This window comes from Lissotriton vulgaris, chromosome 2_1, assembly GCF_964263255.1.
Source record: "Lissotriton vulgaris chromosome 2_1, aLisVul1.2, whole genome shotgun sequence".
Taxonomy (NCBI): Eukaryota; Metazoa; Chordata; class Amphibia; order Caudata; family Salamandridae; genus Lissotriton; species Lissotriton vulgaris.
The window spans coordinates 625,536,367-625,553,571 of NC_141687.1; the positions used below are offsets into that span (position 1 = coordinate 625,536,367).

General features: G+C 46.2%; 1 protein-coding gene across 4 annotated transcripts in view; it reads left to right on the plus strand.

The window, feature by feature from the left end:
- The window catches only part of MACF1 (microtubule actin crosslinking factor 1), a 1,022,862-nt gene that overhangs the window by 777,013 nt on the left and 228,644 nt on the right, over positions 1 to 17,205 (plus strand). For all 4 annotated transcript variants that reach the window (XM_086955743.1, XM_086955745.1, XM_086955746.1 and 1 more), the window contains 4 exons: positions 1,919 to 2,038; positions 3,199 to 3,306; positions 10,269 to 10,487; positions 10,828 to 11,031. In XM_086955743.1, the coding sequence (XP_086811869.1) occupies positions 1,919 to 2,038; positions 3,199 to 3,306; positions 10,269 to 10,487; positions 10,828 to 11,031 (651 nt within the window). The remainder of the gene's footprint in view (positions 1 to 1,918; positions 2,039 to 3,198; positions 3,307 to 10,268; positions 10,488 to 10,827; positions 11,032 to 17,205) is intronic.

Here is a 17,205-nt window from a genome sequence, read left to right on the forward strand (position 1 = left end):
CTAGGAATGGTGATGAAGATTATGTTGGTCTGCCCCTCTCCACGCCTTACACACTAACATGTGTTTAGCTGGTGGTGAAGTTAGTGTGAGCCATGATCTCGAGTATACATACAGATGTGTGGCGGCCATCTGAGCTGATGGCTCATGGTAGTTACAGACATGTATAAGCAGAGCTGAGCTGAATATCGCAGATAACACAGAGCATTGTTGGGCATGTAGTGCTGGATGCTTTCCTTGTGGTTCATCACAAAATGATGATGAATGCCTCATGGCCACTTTGCAGACCTAATATGTGGCTATGTGCTTCCCTGGGCAGCATGGTCTGAGTGCATATCGCAAACATTCTTTCATGTTTTCCCACCTATTCAGTATCATGGCTGTAGTGCCTACCACATGCAAGAATTTGCAGCTTAGCTAATTTTACATACCACGTTTAGGGTTGCATGCCTTCCTTGGCATCTATATTTTGATACAAACAGTACACCACACTTTAGCTTGCCAAAGAGAGTGCTATGAAGTGCAAAGGTTTGGGAGCAATCTTTAGGTGACATGTCTGTAAAACTACGCGTTTTGTCTTTTTCTTGTCACAGTTAGTTTAAGTCTTTGACAGCCTACTATGCCTAGCTCACTGCTCCGGGTTCAGTGCCCTTTAAGGGGGATATCTCTACAAGCTTTGTTACAGCTGCTGCAAAACCTCAGTGTTCGCGTCAACACTCTTACTTTGTGGTTTGTAACTGGGCTAAATTTGGTTGTAGCACTTCAAACTCTGCTGTACTAAACTGAGTTTACACTACTAAAAAATGTACAATATTTATCTACACAGCAGTCACCAAGGATGGAAATGTGGAGTATGTACTGTTCAAATCAGGTGATCAAGTTAAAGAGTGCGGACAGAAGATTAATATTTGGATGAGTGGTTCTTGAAGCGGGTTCATCACTTCCAGGCAGTGAAAGTAAAATGGATGGTACACCTGAAACTTTGCTACAGGGACCTGGGCTCCCCTTGCCTCAATCCCAATATTGAGGTTAATGGAAAGATTTGGCTAGCAGGTGCAATGTTCAGCTGTGATGTTCCACATACATAAGGTTTTTCTTCTTCTAGCCTGTGACAGTGCTGGTGGCACACAGTGTGCTTTCAGAAGGGACATCTAGGTAGAGATAGGTATGATACATAATTCTCCATGTGCTACTTAAAAAAAAATTTTAAAACAAGCCTTAAGGTAGCTCAGTAATAGGCTGTCCTTTCCTGTTACAGCTAACAAGTACAGTACGAGGTCTGGCTTTGATGGTGCTTTGTGCTGTGTTTGTGCAACTGTTCCAATTACCCTATACATCTGAGAGCAAGGCCTTGTTGCGTGTTACATGGGCCTGTAGGCAGTGCTATAAGCTTTGTCTTTGCTCACTGCTTTTTTGGGATTTGTGTAGTCCAGTCAGTACTTTGTTTTCTCTTGTGCTGTAAAAAGCCTTACCTGTGCTGGTTTCCTTTATGCTCTATAAGGCCTATATGCCATTCTCTGCAGTATATTGTATAAAGACTAACTGTGTTTTATTCTCCTATATGTAATGTGTGAAGCCCTGTCTAGGCTCAGTGCACTGTATGAAGGCCTATTTGTGCACTTGTCTTTGGTAAGCTGTATCAAGGCCTTATCGGTCTCCGCGCTTCTGTATGCAAAGCTTTGTGTTTTTTTGTGTCGCCTGAAGCCCTCAGTGCTTCTGTACTGAGTACAAAGGTGGGAAGTCTCTTCAGAGATTCAGGCTCCTGTAAGCTTTGTTGCCTACTACACAGTTCTCCTATCGCCTATAACACTTACCATTGCCTCATTCTCCTTTAAGCCATGTGATGTCCTGTATGCTGCCTGTAATCAATGTGCTTGCTGTGTTAATGCTCTGCACTGCTTGTCGTCTTCCTCTCTGCCAGTATGAGCAGGCCACTGATGCAGAGTTAGCCTGGGTCGCAGAGACCAAGCGGAAACTGCTGGCACTGGGTCCAATCCGATTAGAGCAGGACCAGACCACCGCGCAGCTGCAAGTGCAGAAGGTACGTGCAGCATGTCTAAAGAGGAGTCTGGTATACAGGCAGCCTTGGCATGATGTCCAGTGCATGGGCAGCAGGGGCATGATGTCTTGTGCATGAGCATCATATTTGGAGGTCTGGGTCATCTTGTGGTGGATGACCAGGACTTAGGCAGCATGAACGGTTCATGGCATGGGAAGCATGAGAGGTTCAGGGCATGAGAAGAATAAGAGGTGCAGAGCTTGAGACGTGCAGTGTGTGTGTGTGTGTGTGTGTGTGTGTGCGCACTTTAAGTGGTAGTTATCTTGGGTGCATGAGGGGTCTTGGGGTGTGAACAGCATGAGGATTTGGGGCATGAGGGTCTTGAGCATGTAAAGCGGGGAGTGATGCAGGTGATGGGCAGACTGCGGATAGGCGACGGGCACCAGATTTGCATACCTGAAGGAGGCATGTTCAGGTACAGAAGTAACTCCTAGCCAGTGGAGCACTATGCGTGGGCCGGTCAGTAGTTGCTGCAACTGGAAGACAAGCTGCTCGGCCATCAAGTTATGGAAAGATCAGAGGCCCATCCAGAGCATGAGCACATTTGTCATATGCAGGTGGGGTTCACGTAAGCTATACAATACTCTCTCCCTTTGCCCCTTTCACTCAAAGTGGAATTTTCATTCACTCTCAACATCTGTAAATGTTCAAGATACAAGCTTGTTTAAACCACAGGTTTCAGTCTTGTGGAGCTTTCCTTTACTATTATGGGGCCTCCCCTTCCATATTCCTTTACTATTGACATCTAACCACGGCAGAAAGTCGCGGCAGCGCAGCTATGCCTTGGGTCTCTATGTTGTCACTATTCCCTTGCCTCACAGTGTTGTAGGTCTCCCTATTGTCATCTCTGAGGAGTCATGTGATACTCAGTGTAAAACACAGTTCTTCCTCTATTACAGAGGCTTTTTTCTCCTTAGGTCTTGGCCATCAACATCTTATGGGAGAGGGTATTATGGATGCTCCTCTAACTTGGCTCTCAATTTCCCTTCACTCACTATTCTTGAAGCCCTCACCATTGTCATCTAAGTGGAGGGTCTGGCATTGTTGATTCACACTGTTCCTTGACGTTTGCTAGGCGGGTCCTCTCTGCTATTGCTTCCCTTGGTCCACTCTGTACTTACTATGCCTTTTTCTCCCCATAGGCCTTTTCCATTGACATTATCCGACACAAGGATTCCATGGATGAGCTGCTTAAACTTCGAGATGAGATCCTTGGGGCCTGCGGGGAGGAGCAGAAGGCCGTTCTTCAGGTAAAGTAACATTTTATTCTCTGCCTGTTATGGGACTCCCAGATCGCAGCACAGTGCCTTGGCGTAAGCATTACCTGTTTATAGGAAGGAAAATATTTACTTATTAATATAACCTGTCAGTAGGAAGGAAAACACCTTTTCATTAGTGTTACGGTTTTTGTTAGAAGGAGCACACTCTTATGTCACGTCAATGTCAAATGTAGACTGCCTGTTAAAGCGGAGCATTCTGGTGTCATTACCCACCCCAGGGCAATCAGTAACTCTTCTATCATTGTTACAAGTCTGCAGAAGTAGTCCACTGTGGTGTCAGTATGAACTGTCTCCAGAAAGGGGAGCACTATTTGGTCAGTGCTAACCTGCCCGTAGAAAGGTGGCATGCTCACACATCTGTAGGTGTATGGGGATGATGTGCTGCTAGAAAGTAATAAGATAAATGCAGAGCATGTTTTATAGGGTGCAGATCTTATCTGTCATTATTTTCTTTGAGTGATACGTCTGTCATCAATATCCCTTTGGCCATTAACCCCTTCCTGTAGATCTTACGTGTATGGGTCAGCCATACCACCTGTTGGACACCAAGTGTTTCCATAGATGCTAACTTCTGCCTTCTCACTGAAGACGATGCAACTGCATGCATATAGGGAGTGGCCCTTGCCTTTTTGTTAATATTGCAAAAATGCTAGCAAAAACATGCTTCCAATCTTTTCAAAATATCGGCTTACTCTTTTCTTTAGCCATTTCTGTTTGTCACCTAATTGTTACCTCAGCCCTCCGCTTGGTGAGGTGCAAGGTTAGCAGGTGTGAGTGTTATTGGCCACCCTACAACTGCACTACAGTGCCATTCCATTGCTCGGCAACCTTTGCCATGACCCATTTTTGCTTGTCACAAAAACGTTTGAAGGAACGGAGAGGGGTATTGTAAAACACATTGGCTCTCAAAGCTCTGTCTCTTGTCATCTAATTCATTGAGGGTCAGGTTTCTTCATGGGATGTTCCACATGCTCAACACATTATTTTCAAGGCAATTGTTTGGTGCTTTTTTGTAAAGAGTCAATTGTAATGCACAATGGGAGCTTACATAAAGGTCCTTGGGATCGCTTGAAACTAATGTAATTTGTAGGAAGCTGGCTCTTTGTGATATATCAAAAATCTGAAATACGTGTAAATAGTCCAGGAGAATCCCTTATGTGTGGAAATGTGCTAATTAAGCAATCCTAAAATGCTCTGTTAGGGGGTAGTGTGGTCGAGCAGCCCTAGGCTTAACAGAGGAGTGCAAGACATCTGCAAATACACCCAATGATCAATAAATGACACACAACTCAAAAAGGAGATCCACACCAATTTTACAAAACTACGCTTTTGTCTAGGTTTATTTTTAGACCAAGCTCTACATTCAAAGGTGGGTACCTTTCTCATAAACAATACTTCAAAAAGTTGACACATGGTAGAATTTTCAGTTCAGCAATGTTAACTCATGGGAGGAAAACAAGAAAGCAGTTTTGTAGGTAAGGACATGACTTACAAATCCAGTCTTCTGGGTTTCAGATAAACACAAGGCAAGGTTCAAGTTAGCACCACGACTTCACCACCACTAGCAGCAATGGGGAGGACAGTTGCAGAGGTCAAGTTCGAAGTATGGCACCCAAAGTTAACCAATGGATACTGGGGGTGATCGAAGATATGCAGTTTACAGGTAAGTAAAAGCGGTGTTGGGGTCAATCTCCGGGGGTTTAGGCAAGCATTGGAGGGGCCAAAGAGCAGCACCAGCATGCATCCTCAGGGGCAGCAGGGTGCAGAGTGCCAAAACAGCGCCAGGCGTCCAATGCAAACCAAGGGAGGTTTAGGAAAAAGACCGCAGGCTTTGGCCAGGCGGCTGGACGATGAAAACCAAAAGCCGCCCAGGTACCTACCGATGCTTGGGGACACAGTTGGTCGAGCTCCCTAAGTCCCAGGGGCTTCGGTGCAGGGATGGCCTTTGACATTGGAAAAAGCTTATCCGAGCAGGTTGCGGTTAAGGGGGGGTCTTCGGGTTGAGGCTGCAGGTGTCATTGTGGTGCCCAGGAGGAGTAAACCCTCATCAGACTTGGATTCAGGACCTCTAGGGAACCTTCTGTGGGCCACATGGACTTGAGCGGGAAGCTTCTGGTGCACAGGTGGGTCTGGTGGTGTGTTTTCGCGGTTCAGCAGGGTTCAAATATCCTTTGTTTTTGGTTTCTTATGAACATATCTGTTGTCCATGACAGGAGTTCTTGGTCTTTATTGAAAGCAGGCAATCCTCCCAGATTTTTGGAGGTCGCTGGGCCTGCAGGACGAGTCGACTTTTGTAGCAGGGGTGAAAGGCAGCAGACAGCCCTGTACGGTTGGCGCTGAGTCAGTCACTGGTCCTTCTTTCTTGCTGTTGCGCCTCTTCGGTGTCTGTGCTTCGTAGGTCATCAGGAATCTAAACTTCAGGGTCAAGGGCTGCCACCTGAATACTAGATTTAGGGGCGTTACAGGGGATTGACCGGTAGGGACCAATGGGTCCCTTACCTGGGGTATCTACACTCTATTATGCCACTCTCCTGTGGGAGGGAGGGGGAATAGTCCTGCCCTGATTGGATAAGTCCCATCATCTTCAAGATGGTGGGCACTGAAAAATGTGCTTCACTTTGCCTCCAGCAACTGAGGGTTGGAGCTGGCAAGGGGGGGGGGTGCGAGGGGGGGGGGGTATGCAGGCACATCTCCTATTCTCACTTAGTTTTCCCACCAGTTCTCCTGTCAAAAGTGGGGGATTGAACCGGGGGCTGCCATCTGCAACAAGCAGCAGGGGCTGGGGTCGCATTACAAAGGCAGCAAGGCCTTTAAATCTTCCCTCTCGTGCAGTGTACCTGCCTAACGGAGGAGGTGTGACACCTTCGCCAGGCATGGGCTTTGTTTCTGGCCGCAGAGTGCAAGGGCTCTCACCCCATGGGTCCAGAAACATGTCTGGTGGTGGCAGGCTGCCTAAAGCTAGTCAGAGACTACACCGGGGTCAGTAAGTTTTAAGGGAACACCTCGAGGTGCCCTCTGGGTACTTGTTTTTCATAAAAACAACACTGGCATCAGTGTGGGTTTAATAAGAGTTGTTTGGTACCAAACACACCTGTGTTCAGTAAAGCCATCATGGTGCTGGGGAACTCGAGTTGCCAAGTTTCCAGCCTATGTACTCTCTATGGCTTCTCTGGCACTTACAATATTAATAGACTTAAATATTGTGTGGGCATATCTGCTCATGCAGATATGCCCACACCTGAGGTATAGTTCACCCTGCCTTAGGGCTTGTAAGGCCTGCGAGAGGTGTCTTACCTATACCTTAGGCAGTGCTGCTTGATGTGGCGCAAAGGCAGTGTGCCATGTCGAATTTGCTGTATTTCTCTGCACCAAGGTATGCAGTCTGTGGTGTCAGTTTGCAGGGCATTGGTGAGGCGTCCCTAAGGGACCCTCTTCAGTTCCAATGCTGTAGGTATCAGGAGTACCATTTACTATAGACTTGCAATGGAGTCTGAAGTTGTGCAAATCCTGGTACAGTTGTTGGGAAAGCACACTGATACTGGGGACCTGGTTAGCAGGGACCCAGTACTGTACAGTTAAAGTTGCATCAAAAGCCAGGGAAAAAGTGGGGAGTACTGCAACAGAAACAGACTTTCCTTCACTCATGCAGTCTAATTAGAATTTCAAAATTTTCATGTGTCATCCCCTTCTCCCTCAGTACGCCCCACATTTTCTCCCTCTCAGGTTGAAAGCAGAATGGAGGTCAAAAATGCGAAGAACAAGTTGCTCAACCACACTACCCCAAGTAGGCACTTTGGGTTTGCATATAAGCCCTGTCCACTTCTTGAGGAATCTGTTGACTCTTTACATGATATAACGGGTTATTGGTATACCACATAAAGAGCTAGCTTCCTCCAATAAGTGCACTTACGCCCAAGTTAGAGGGCCCCTAATGGGGAATTTCCAAGGCGTATTCCTAAAGGGGAGGGGAATGGGTCCGCCAGGGCTGTGTTTTGGGCCCCACCCTCTTTTTATTACTAATCAATAGGTGGGTGGATTTCCTAACTGATTGGCAGAATGACCTCCCTACATATTCAGAAATCAAGGTCCCGGGCTTGTGGTTCAACCATGATACCCTCCTGCTAGGGTGTTGTCAATTTTGCTGCAATGATTATCTCTTTTGTGACCACTGTGGCCTCGAGCTGAATACATCCAAGACCAAGTATATGGTCTTTAACCCATGTAAAAGCTACAAAGGTTCTGCGAAAGGCACTATGCAGGCGTGTCGCCTCAATTTTTCAAAACTTTTAAAGTGCTCCCTTTTATGAAAATGTTTGATACCATTTACTCTGCATCCACGAGTTCGATGTATTAAACATTTTTGCTATTTTTGGTATCATTCAATCAGGAAAGCGTGGCAAATCACCCGATAGGGTATCCAAACTCTTGCAGGCCCCGGAGGCTTATTCGAACAGCCAGGTCTTTAGGGCCATTCGGGATTTCGGAAGTGAGGTGAGGGTTTAGAGGTGCGGGAGAAGGCTATTCCAGGTCTTTGCTGTTCCAGGTCTTTGCTGTGATATGGGAGAAGGAGCCTCCTTCATGGGCAAGTGAAAGGGAGGCGGAGCATAATCTTCTCAATGGTTGGTGAAAATTCAGGCGGTAGTTAATGTAGGTGGGTCTTTGGTTGTGTAGATCCTTGTGTGCGTGGGTCAGCAGCTTGCATTGGCATCTCTTCAGTACAGGGAGCTAGTGGAGTTTCCTAAGGTTGGTTGTGATGTGGGTCCATCAGGGAAGGCTGAGCATGGGTCTGGCTGTGGTGTTCTTTATGGTCCAAAGCCTCTGTAGAAGGTGTGCAGCGATTTCTGTGTAGAGGGCATTGCCGTAGTCTAGTCGGCTGGTGATGAGGGCTTGTGGCACGATGCGTCTCATGTGTAGGGGACGGCGTTGATTTTCGATTTCATGATGGGCTTGTTGTCAATGATGATTTTGAGGTTTCGGACATGGTTGGAAGGAGTGGGTCCGTGTCCCATGTCTGATGGCCACCAGAAGTTGTTCCATGTGTTGCTGCTGTTGACAAAGATCAGTACTTCCATCATGTCTGTGTTCAGCTGCAGGCAGTTCTTCATCATCCAGTGGTCGGCGTTTGTCATGCATCTGTGGAAGTTGGTTATGGTGGTGGTGTGGTCGTCGGTGATTTAGAGGATGAGTTGGGTGTCGTCTGCGTATAAGGGACATGAATTCTAATATAACTTTTAAACTCACCATGGTTGCCATTTCCTACTAATTTTCACAAGTATTCGCAGTTTAGCTCCCATGTATTGTTGCACAACTGTCAATCTTATGTGGTACCTGAATATCACATGGTTTCCTTATAATGTTTTAGATACCTATCGTGTCTTTAACTTGATTTAAAACTGGATCTTCAACTCGAGAAGGACTTCTTGGCGTTAGAAGCCATCCTGGCGGACTGGAAGAGTTTTTGTGTTGATCTCCGCACGTAATTGGATTCTAGTTTGTCCTTCTCCCTTTGTTGAGTGGTCCATTTAAGACTGTTTGATTTCTATATCAGTTTTTGAGGACTTGTTCTGGTTACGTTATATTATTTAATCATGTTTTATGCACTTTAATGATTTGTAATAACCGTATAAAGTTATGGTTTTTTTTCCAATCAACTATGGGAAAAGTTTTCAATTTTGCTTCTTTAATTGTATATGCTTTATTAATAAGTGTAATACTATATAATTTTGAAAAACTGTCACTGATCCCTTCAGTAGGCCTCGTGGACCCACAGAGGTCATCGGACTACAGGTTAAGAATCACTGCGCTAGATTGAATTCTGCATCCCGGGCTGAGGAGTATTGGGTTATGTTTAGTATTGATCTTCTTGGGCAGTTCTCAATGTAAAGTGAATGGAATGAGCCAGGTGTCTTCAGTCAATTGGTTTAATTGTGTAAATGAGGAACTCAAGCTGGTTCTCATCATCAAAAATCTACTTAGTTTACGGCTTGATATGTAAGTGGGTTTTATCACTAGTTTCTTTGGGTTGTGTATCCCATTCTGGTTAAATGTTCAGTGTGTTCTTTGTCATCTATAACCAGAATGCATAGTGTAGTACAATTTGGATTTTTTTATTAGGGTATTCACAGAGTGAGATTACAGGTCACAAGGTATTTGCCTGATGTACACTTGAGGTATACGTGCCTTATTCCGGAGTTCCAGACCATGAGGACTGACCCTATTTAAGTATTATAGTGCAGTGGAGAGGGCACTCTTGGCCGAGAAGGGTTGTTCATCTAGTAACAACCATTTCCCAACTCCTATAGACCAAGCACTCTTACAAGCCGTCTCCTGTGAGAGGCTGGAGATACCTCACCCTTGTGCAATCACATAAGTTGAGGTCTTCAGCAGTGAAAGAACATTACCCCACCTGAAATGGTCTGGCTTCCTGCACGCTGAGAGAGAGTGCTATCTACAAGGAGAAAGATTTCTTTCAAGCTTCTATCACATTCTGTCTCAGGGAAGGCAAAAAATATATACTTACTTCAGCTTTCATGTACATTGTGAGCAATTAGCATCAGATCAAAAGGCAACCTTTAATTCTGTATGGTTAACAGGTTTGCATTTTATTTTTCAAAAATTTTTGCAGCTTCAGTGCTATTATGGGTGGGTCATTACAGTCAGTACTTGTTCTTTAATATGATGCACGTGAAGCAGCCATCTGTGTGGCAGTTCTCTGTTATCAGGAATTAATCAGAGTTTTTGGTGGGGTTAAGTCCTAGATATCATGTTTGTGTTTTATTGATGATTCCAAGCCTGATTCACTTGGTATCTTTAATTCATTTTGTTCTGGTCTTGTGCCATTGGGGACGGGTAAAATGGTTTAAAGTGGAGTCTGTGCCCTTCTTTTCGTATGTACTGAATAGTGCTTCCTAACACACACTCTCCCCATTCAGGAGAAGACTCAAGCCTTTATACAACAGTACGAGGAAGTCGGTCTTCTGAATTCAGAGCGATATGCAGGCCTGGAGCGGGCACAGGCCCTGGTTGCACAGTTCTGGGAGACTCACGGAGATCTTAGCCCTTGGTTAGAGGAGACGCAGGGCTTAATAGAGCTTCTTCCACCCCCTGCCGTTGATCCGGACCTGCTCCGTCAGCAGCAGGAGGACATGCGGGTAAGTGGTCCTGATTAGTTGCATTACAATCATCCAGGACAAGGTGCTATTGCTTGATTGTCCACTTTGAGAACAGAACATCAGATGAATATATGTAATTGCAATCCTTGAAGCAAAGCTCTGGCAGACAGGCGCAGGAGACCAAAAGTCAGACATCAAACAATGCTTCAATACCTCGTGTGTGCACCTTCTAAAGACTGCCTGAGAGCCTTCCTTGCCATCTAAAAGCAAAGGAATGCATGCCTGTGTGTGTGTGTGTACTTTACCAACCATACAATTTGTGCTCATGACCTATTGTGCAGTCGCTCTCTGAATATGCATCTTTTTTCAATCTCTTCAGGTCCTCCGTGAATCGATAGCTGAGCACAAGCCACACATTGACAAACTCCTGAAGATTGGCCCTCAGTTGGAGCAGCTGAACTCTGAGGAAGGGCAAATGGTTCAGGAGCGCTACTCCAGTGCTGAAAGAGCCTACACTAACATCAGGGATGAAGTGCGTCAGCGGGCAGTCCTATTGGATGAGGCTGTGGCTCAGTCTGCACAGGTATGTGTTTGTGTCCTCTCCCTATCCTTTCCCTTTTATCATTATCATCCACCCCATCCTTCACTTAGTGCCACAGTTACTTCCCTGTCTTTTGCCAGCTGCTAGTATTATCCCTATCCTTTCCCAGATGTGTTTTGTCACCTCCATATTTCAACTTCTGTTTGTACGTTTTTCCTTCCCTTGCATAAACAGTCTTCCCTCTCATTTGTTTGCCTGGACAAATCAGCAGTTTGCATGGTCTTTGAGGTTTTGCACATAAAAGCAGTCTGCTCTGACTTCCAGCACACAACAGCAGTTACTGTCTCTTTTCCTGTGTACTTTGTAGCAGTTTGTACGCTCTTCCTGTAATCTGTCTAGCAGTCTGTGCTGTATTCCTTCTTCTGAACATAGCAGTTTGTCCTGTTCACTTCAGCAGTCTGTATTTAAATAATGTTCCTACATTCACCTGCAATCTGTCTCGTTTTCCTTTTCCTGCCCAGAACACCACTCCGTGGTAGTCTACAGTGTTATTTTACACAGTGTGGAGGATTCCTTGCATGAAGGCTGATCCTAGACTCTAATCTGCACTTGTCTGTTTTGAGTTGTGTAACTATAGGTTCCAGTTTTTTTGTTCATTTTATCCTTGTTTTACATCACGTTTGCACTAACCCTTTGTTTTTCCTCTCCCTCCCTCACCCCATGGATTGTTGTCTGTGTTTTGCTGCCTGCACCTCATGTCATCTGCATCATCACATTTCATGTGCTTCTCATGGCAGAATGCAGAGGTAAGGCAGCACCTTACACCTCACGCTCATTGCTCTCACCAACTTTTAGTCTCTCACTGTCCGCGTGTGTAATGGCAACTTGCTGGGATCGCAGGGAGCTCTGTATAGAGCTCACTGTAGGAGAGAGAGAGAGTAGTCTGGATTCTCATTAAAACACTCAGGCAACAGGGTAGGAGCTCACTGAGAGCAGATTGGGAGCTACAGATCTCAAAGGTCCTGCACTACCAGTGCTCAGTTGCTCAACTAAATGTCCTAAATATTTTGTGCAACCTTTGTGATCTGTCAATAGACCCTGTTAGATGTGCAAATGTGTAGGTGGTGTAGACTCTCTTATGGAAGAAATACCATAGACACTTTGGGCATAATTTTGCCCTGAGCAAGCATCTTGTTGGTGGAAGTGTTTTCCTCCATACCCACTGTTGGAAGACAATTAGCTTAGCCCTATTGAGTGTTCCAAATATGCCTACTAGCAGGTATTTGATGAAAGGATGCCCATCGGTGCAGTGGGTATATGGAGAAAAGTCTTGCGTACAGCTTTCTCTGTGTGCACCAAGAACATTTCTCTTCCTCTGCGTGGTCTGTCATTAGCGGTTCTGGGCAGGAAAAATCTGTGGCAAATGCCTTTCCCTAAAGAGGGAGAGGCACCTGCCACTGTGACCCAGCACACCAGTGGTGGACTGGGTGGTGGTTCAAAGGAGTCCAATGAATAAGTCAGATGTGGCTCGGAGTTCAGAACCCCGTGACTCCAGACCTCTAGGTGAGGCGAGGGAACCATAGTTCTGAGGTATACACCTGACCGCAGATTTCTCTCCTTTAGAACATTCCCAGGCACTAGACTGGATCTGAAGATTTTTCAGTAATGTCTTGTGTGCCTTTAGGTATGCCATACTGCTCTGTGGTGATTTAGAGCTGCCACGGATGAGACAGAGCGGAGCCGCACATAAAAGCGCCACAGCCTGCGCTCTTTTTTACTTGCCCTTCCATACAGATCTGGAGCTCTGCTCCCAACAGTCCGGATTTTTTTTTCAAAGACAGTGTGCCAGGGAGGATATCTCCCCTTAAACAACATGATTCAAGCCGAGCTGCAGGAAACAGATGTCAGTCACAGATCTGCACAACATATGCCTGCGCTGTTTGGGCTGTAGTCATGACTCAAAGCAGTGCGGTAAGTACACGCTCATGCTTCCGAAGGCAATCTGGGAGCTTAAGACAAAGCTTTACATCACCCAGCATAAGAAGCAGTCATGCTTGAAACAGAAATCCTGCTTCAAGACATGGATTTCTTTTCTTTCATAGTCACAAGGCCAGTCCTGTGCAAAGTCCTATTTTTGCTAAAAACCCTGTCCCCACTCAAAATCTTCGGTAAGTAGAAATTGAAAACATGCCATAAATGCAAGAAAGCAAAGCAGGACTCTTTCTCATTTTGCCACACAAAGTCTAGGGAAAAGTCGCAAGGCTGCCACTCGAAGGGTCCACTGTCTTCTGACTCTGAGCTCGTCGCGCATTTGGTCACCAACCTGACACTATCCGCGCCCCACCCCCACCGCATCACACCTTACAGCAGATAGCATTCTTTATTGACTCAATCCTGCACATTTTCCAAATGCTATTGACTCCCTCTGTTGTGCATTCTGGACCTATGCAGCTGCAGCAACTCAAGGTTGGACAACCACTGACGGGTCCTTCCCCACCATGGACTGCCCCTTCGGTACATTCCTAGGCCTGTACCAAAGCCGGTCCACGCCTATGTCATGCTATGAACATATAAGTCAGAATCAGTAGTTGTGCAGCAAGCACAGTTTTTTTTGTGCAGCCATCTTCCACCTCTTCCTCCCTTGATGCAGTAGCCTCCAACCAGCTTCGATTTGCCCTACAAAGCCCACAAGCAGCTTGCAATATGTTCAAAGCATGTGTGGCTGTTTTGATGAAATGTGATGTATTATATGGTGTGGTCGCAAGACTTCACTGTGTAATTCTCAACTCTCAAGAAATTGGACACCAATATTTAAAAATAGCATGATTTTTTATGGATTTATGGACACTAGGTAAGTACCCCTTTTTGACATGGTCACCCCCACTTTTTACCTGGTATCTGATGCACTTTTTACAGAGGTGCACTGGGTTCCTGCTATCCTGGTCCCCAGTGCCAGATCACCTTTTCACTAAAATTGTACATTTGTTTCCACATAATTTGCATTACTTTTAGCAGCTCCTGTAAGTCCCTAGTAAATTATACCCTGGTACCTAGGGCAGGGAAGCTAAAGTGTGTCTCTAAGGGGTGCAGCATGTATTGTGCCACCCTAAGAGACCCCTCCGCACCCACATGCAACCTGCCAGTGCATGCTGCATGCCATGGTGCAGAGAAAAGTGAAGACATGACATGGCACATCTCCAGTGTGCCATGCCTACAGACACTTCATGCAGTATAAGGTCAGTCGCCATTACAGCAGCAGGCCTTTCAGCCTATAGGAAGCTGGCTCTGTATATGGTATGCCAACTAGTTAGTTATTCTGTGCACAGAGTTCAGGGGTTCCTCAAAAGTGTGCAGGGCCTAATGTAAAAGCCAAAGTGCTCTAGTAGTGGTAGTGTTGGTGAGCTGCCTTAGGCTTAACACAGAGGAGTGTAAGACATCTATTGCACAACATTGACAAATATCAGATCTAGACCAACGTTAGAAAAATATACTTTGTGTGCATTTTATTTTAAGACCAATATCTCCGCAGTAAGATCACCATTGGTTTCACTTCTAAAAATCAACACAGAATATTTTCAGAACAGTTCAGTATTATCCTATTGGAAAAACAATATCGCAGTTATACAGGTAAGTAACACACAACTCCATTCTTCAGGACCAATGGCCAGCTAGTGGCAAGGGTTAGGTGAGTACCAAAACTGCACCACCAGCGGCACAGTGGCGGCCGGGTGCAGGGTGAAAAATCAGTGTAGAGCGCCCAATGATGTTTAGTGGGGGGTTTTTCTTTTGGCAAACAGGCTGCAGGCTTTGAACTGGAGGTTGCAGAAGGGAGACCAATGACAGTAGACATAGGTAGAGATGTAGGGGGTCATAGGATCACCGCCAGTTCAGCTCACCAAGTGCCAGGGGCTTCGGGTGCAGGGGTGCCTTTTGACGTCAGATTCTTATTACCGGACCCAGCCTGGGGGATCTTCTGAATTCACACTGCAGGTGCCACCTTGAAGATCAGGAGAGGTCAGCCAATGCTGGGAACGAGGTCAATATCGCTGGGGAGACACTGATCCACTCAGAGCCAGAACATGGGAGCCGGGTGCACAGTGTGCAGGGATCGCGGTTCCAGCTGGGATCAGGAACCCTTGGAGGAGTTGCCTCACAGGATGTTCAGGCGTCGCTGGCTGAAAGACAGGTCACAGGTCTGCAAAAGTTAGTGACAAGCCAGTAGGGCTGGGGCCAAGGCATTTGTCTTCTTTAGTCATCTCTGCAGGGATGTCTTCTTTTTTCTTAGTTTGTCACAGATATAGTTTCTTGGGCTGGGAAAGCCACCTAAATACTAAAAGTCTTTGAGAGGGAGCATAGACCTAGACCTGATTGGAGGGGTCTCTCCATCTTCAAGATGGCAGGGACTGAAAGATGTGCTTCACGTCGCCTCCCCCACCTTAGGGGTGAAGTTGGCAGAAGTGGGCACACCACCTATTCTCCTACGTTTTCCCGCAGGTTTTCCCACCCAAATTGGGGGTGTATACCAGGGACTGCCATCTGCTACTAGCAGCAGAGGACGGGGGTCGCATTACAAAGGCGGTAGGCCTTTGAAGCACTGGCCAATTCTGGGGGAGAACGTGTGAGACCTCTGCTCAGGATGTGCATTGCTTCTGGTCCCAGAGAGCAGGGGCTCTCTACCCAGAGGTCCAGAAACATATCTAGTGGTGGCTGGCTCCCTAAAGCCAGTCAGAGACCACACCAGGATTAGTAGGTTTTCAGGGGGCACCTCTGAGGTCCTCTCTGAGTACACGGTACAATAAATCTCACACTGGCATCAGTGTTGATTTATTGAAACGAGTAGTTTGGTACCAAAAACGCCCGTGTTAGTGAAGCCATATTAGTGCTAGGGGACTCAAATTGTCGAGTCTCCAGCCCATGTACTCTCTATGGCTTCACTAGCATTTACACTATTAAGGGATGGACCCTAATTGTGTAGTGGCATATCTGCTCATGCAGATACGTCCTCACCTGTGGTATAGTGCAACCTGCCTCAGGGCTGTGAGGCCTGCTATATGGGTGACTTACCTATACCTTCAGGCAGTGCTGGTTGGCATGGCACCCAGGCATGGCGCCATGTCGACTTTGTGTATTTCTCCCTCTCAGGGGCATGCAGGCTTCAAGGGCAGTGGCATAGTCCCAGTGAGGGGGTTCCCTGGGGACCCCCTTCAGCTCCCAGGCCGTAGGTACCAAGGGTACCATTTACTAGGGACCTACAGAGGGCAGAAGTACCAATTGTGGAAATGTTTTGGGAAAGGAGCACTGGCATGGGGACCAATGCACTACAATTGAAACCACATCAAAACCAGGAAAAAGTGGGGCCTAACCATGCAAAAAAAAGACACTGTCTCGCACTCCAACTGGTAGCTTTACTATGTTCCTGCAATTTAAAATATTGTGTGGGCCCCTCGAGACAATCAGTGTAATAAAAAGTAGCTTTGCAGGCTGCCACTAATGGAGCACATTGGGTTTTACATCGAGCCCTGTACACTTTTGTAGAACCCCTGTACTCTGTGCACAGTATAACCAATTAGTGGTGATACCATATACAGAGCCAGCTTCCTACATTCAGCCAGACCCCAAGTGAAGAATATGGAAGTTGTCTTGTTATCTCTCTACTGTTAAGGGGAGGTAAGTAAGGAGCGCCCTATTGGCTTAGTATAGGTTCATGGATGGTGTAGGCTCCCCTGTCTCAATTCTTTAAGATGGTGTAACAGCAAAGAGCTACCATTCTTCCTTCTCCTAAGCTGCTACTCAGAGAAGAGCTAGTGGCTCATTAGGCTCTCCTTCGCAGGTCATTCCAGTCAGCTTGGCCTTAATATTCCTGGAATTCAGGTCTGTCCTCCTGGCATGCTCCGTCTAGTTTCTTGATAAACGTAGAGGTGGTCTTTCTCTTTCTGGGTCACAGTATAAATCAGTTCTGTGAACCAGGCCTCATTCAGGAGGGAGTGTAGCAATTCAGCAGAGATTCTACCCCTAGGCCTGCAATCTCTCTTGCCCAGCTATACCGACTTCCTTGGTGTTGAGTTTATTATGAACAAAGTAGAAGCTGAGAAGGCCAAACTACCTTTTTATATGAAAGGGAGACGTGGTCTTTTGGACCACTCCTTAAGAGTCAATTCATAAATCACACATGCCCAAACTTAAGAGGCAATCTTCTGACGTGTCTCAGGCTATATG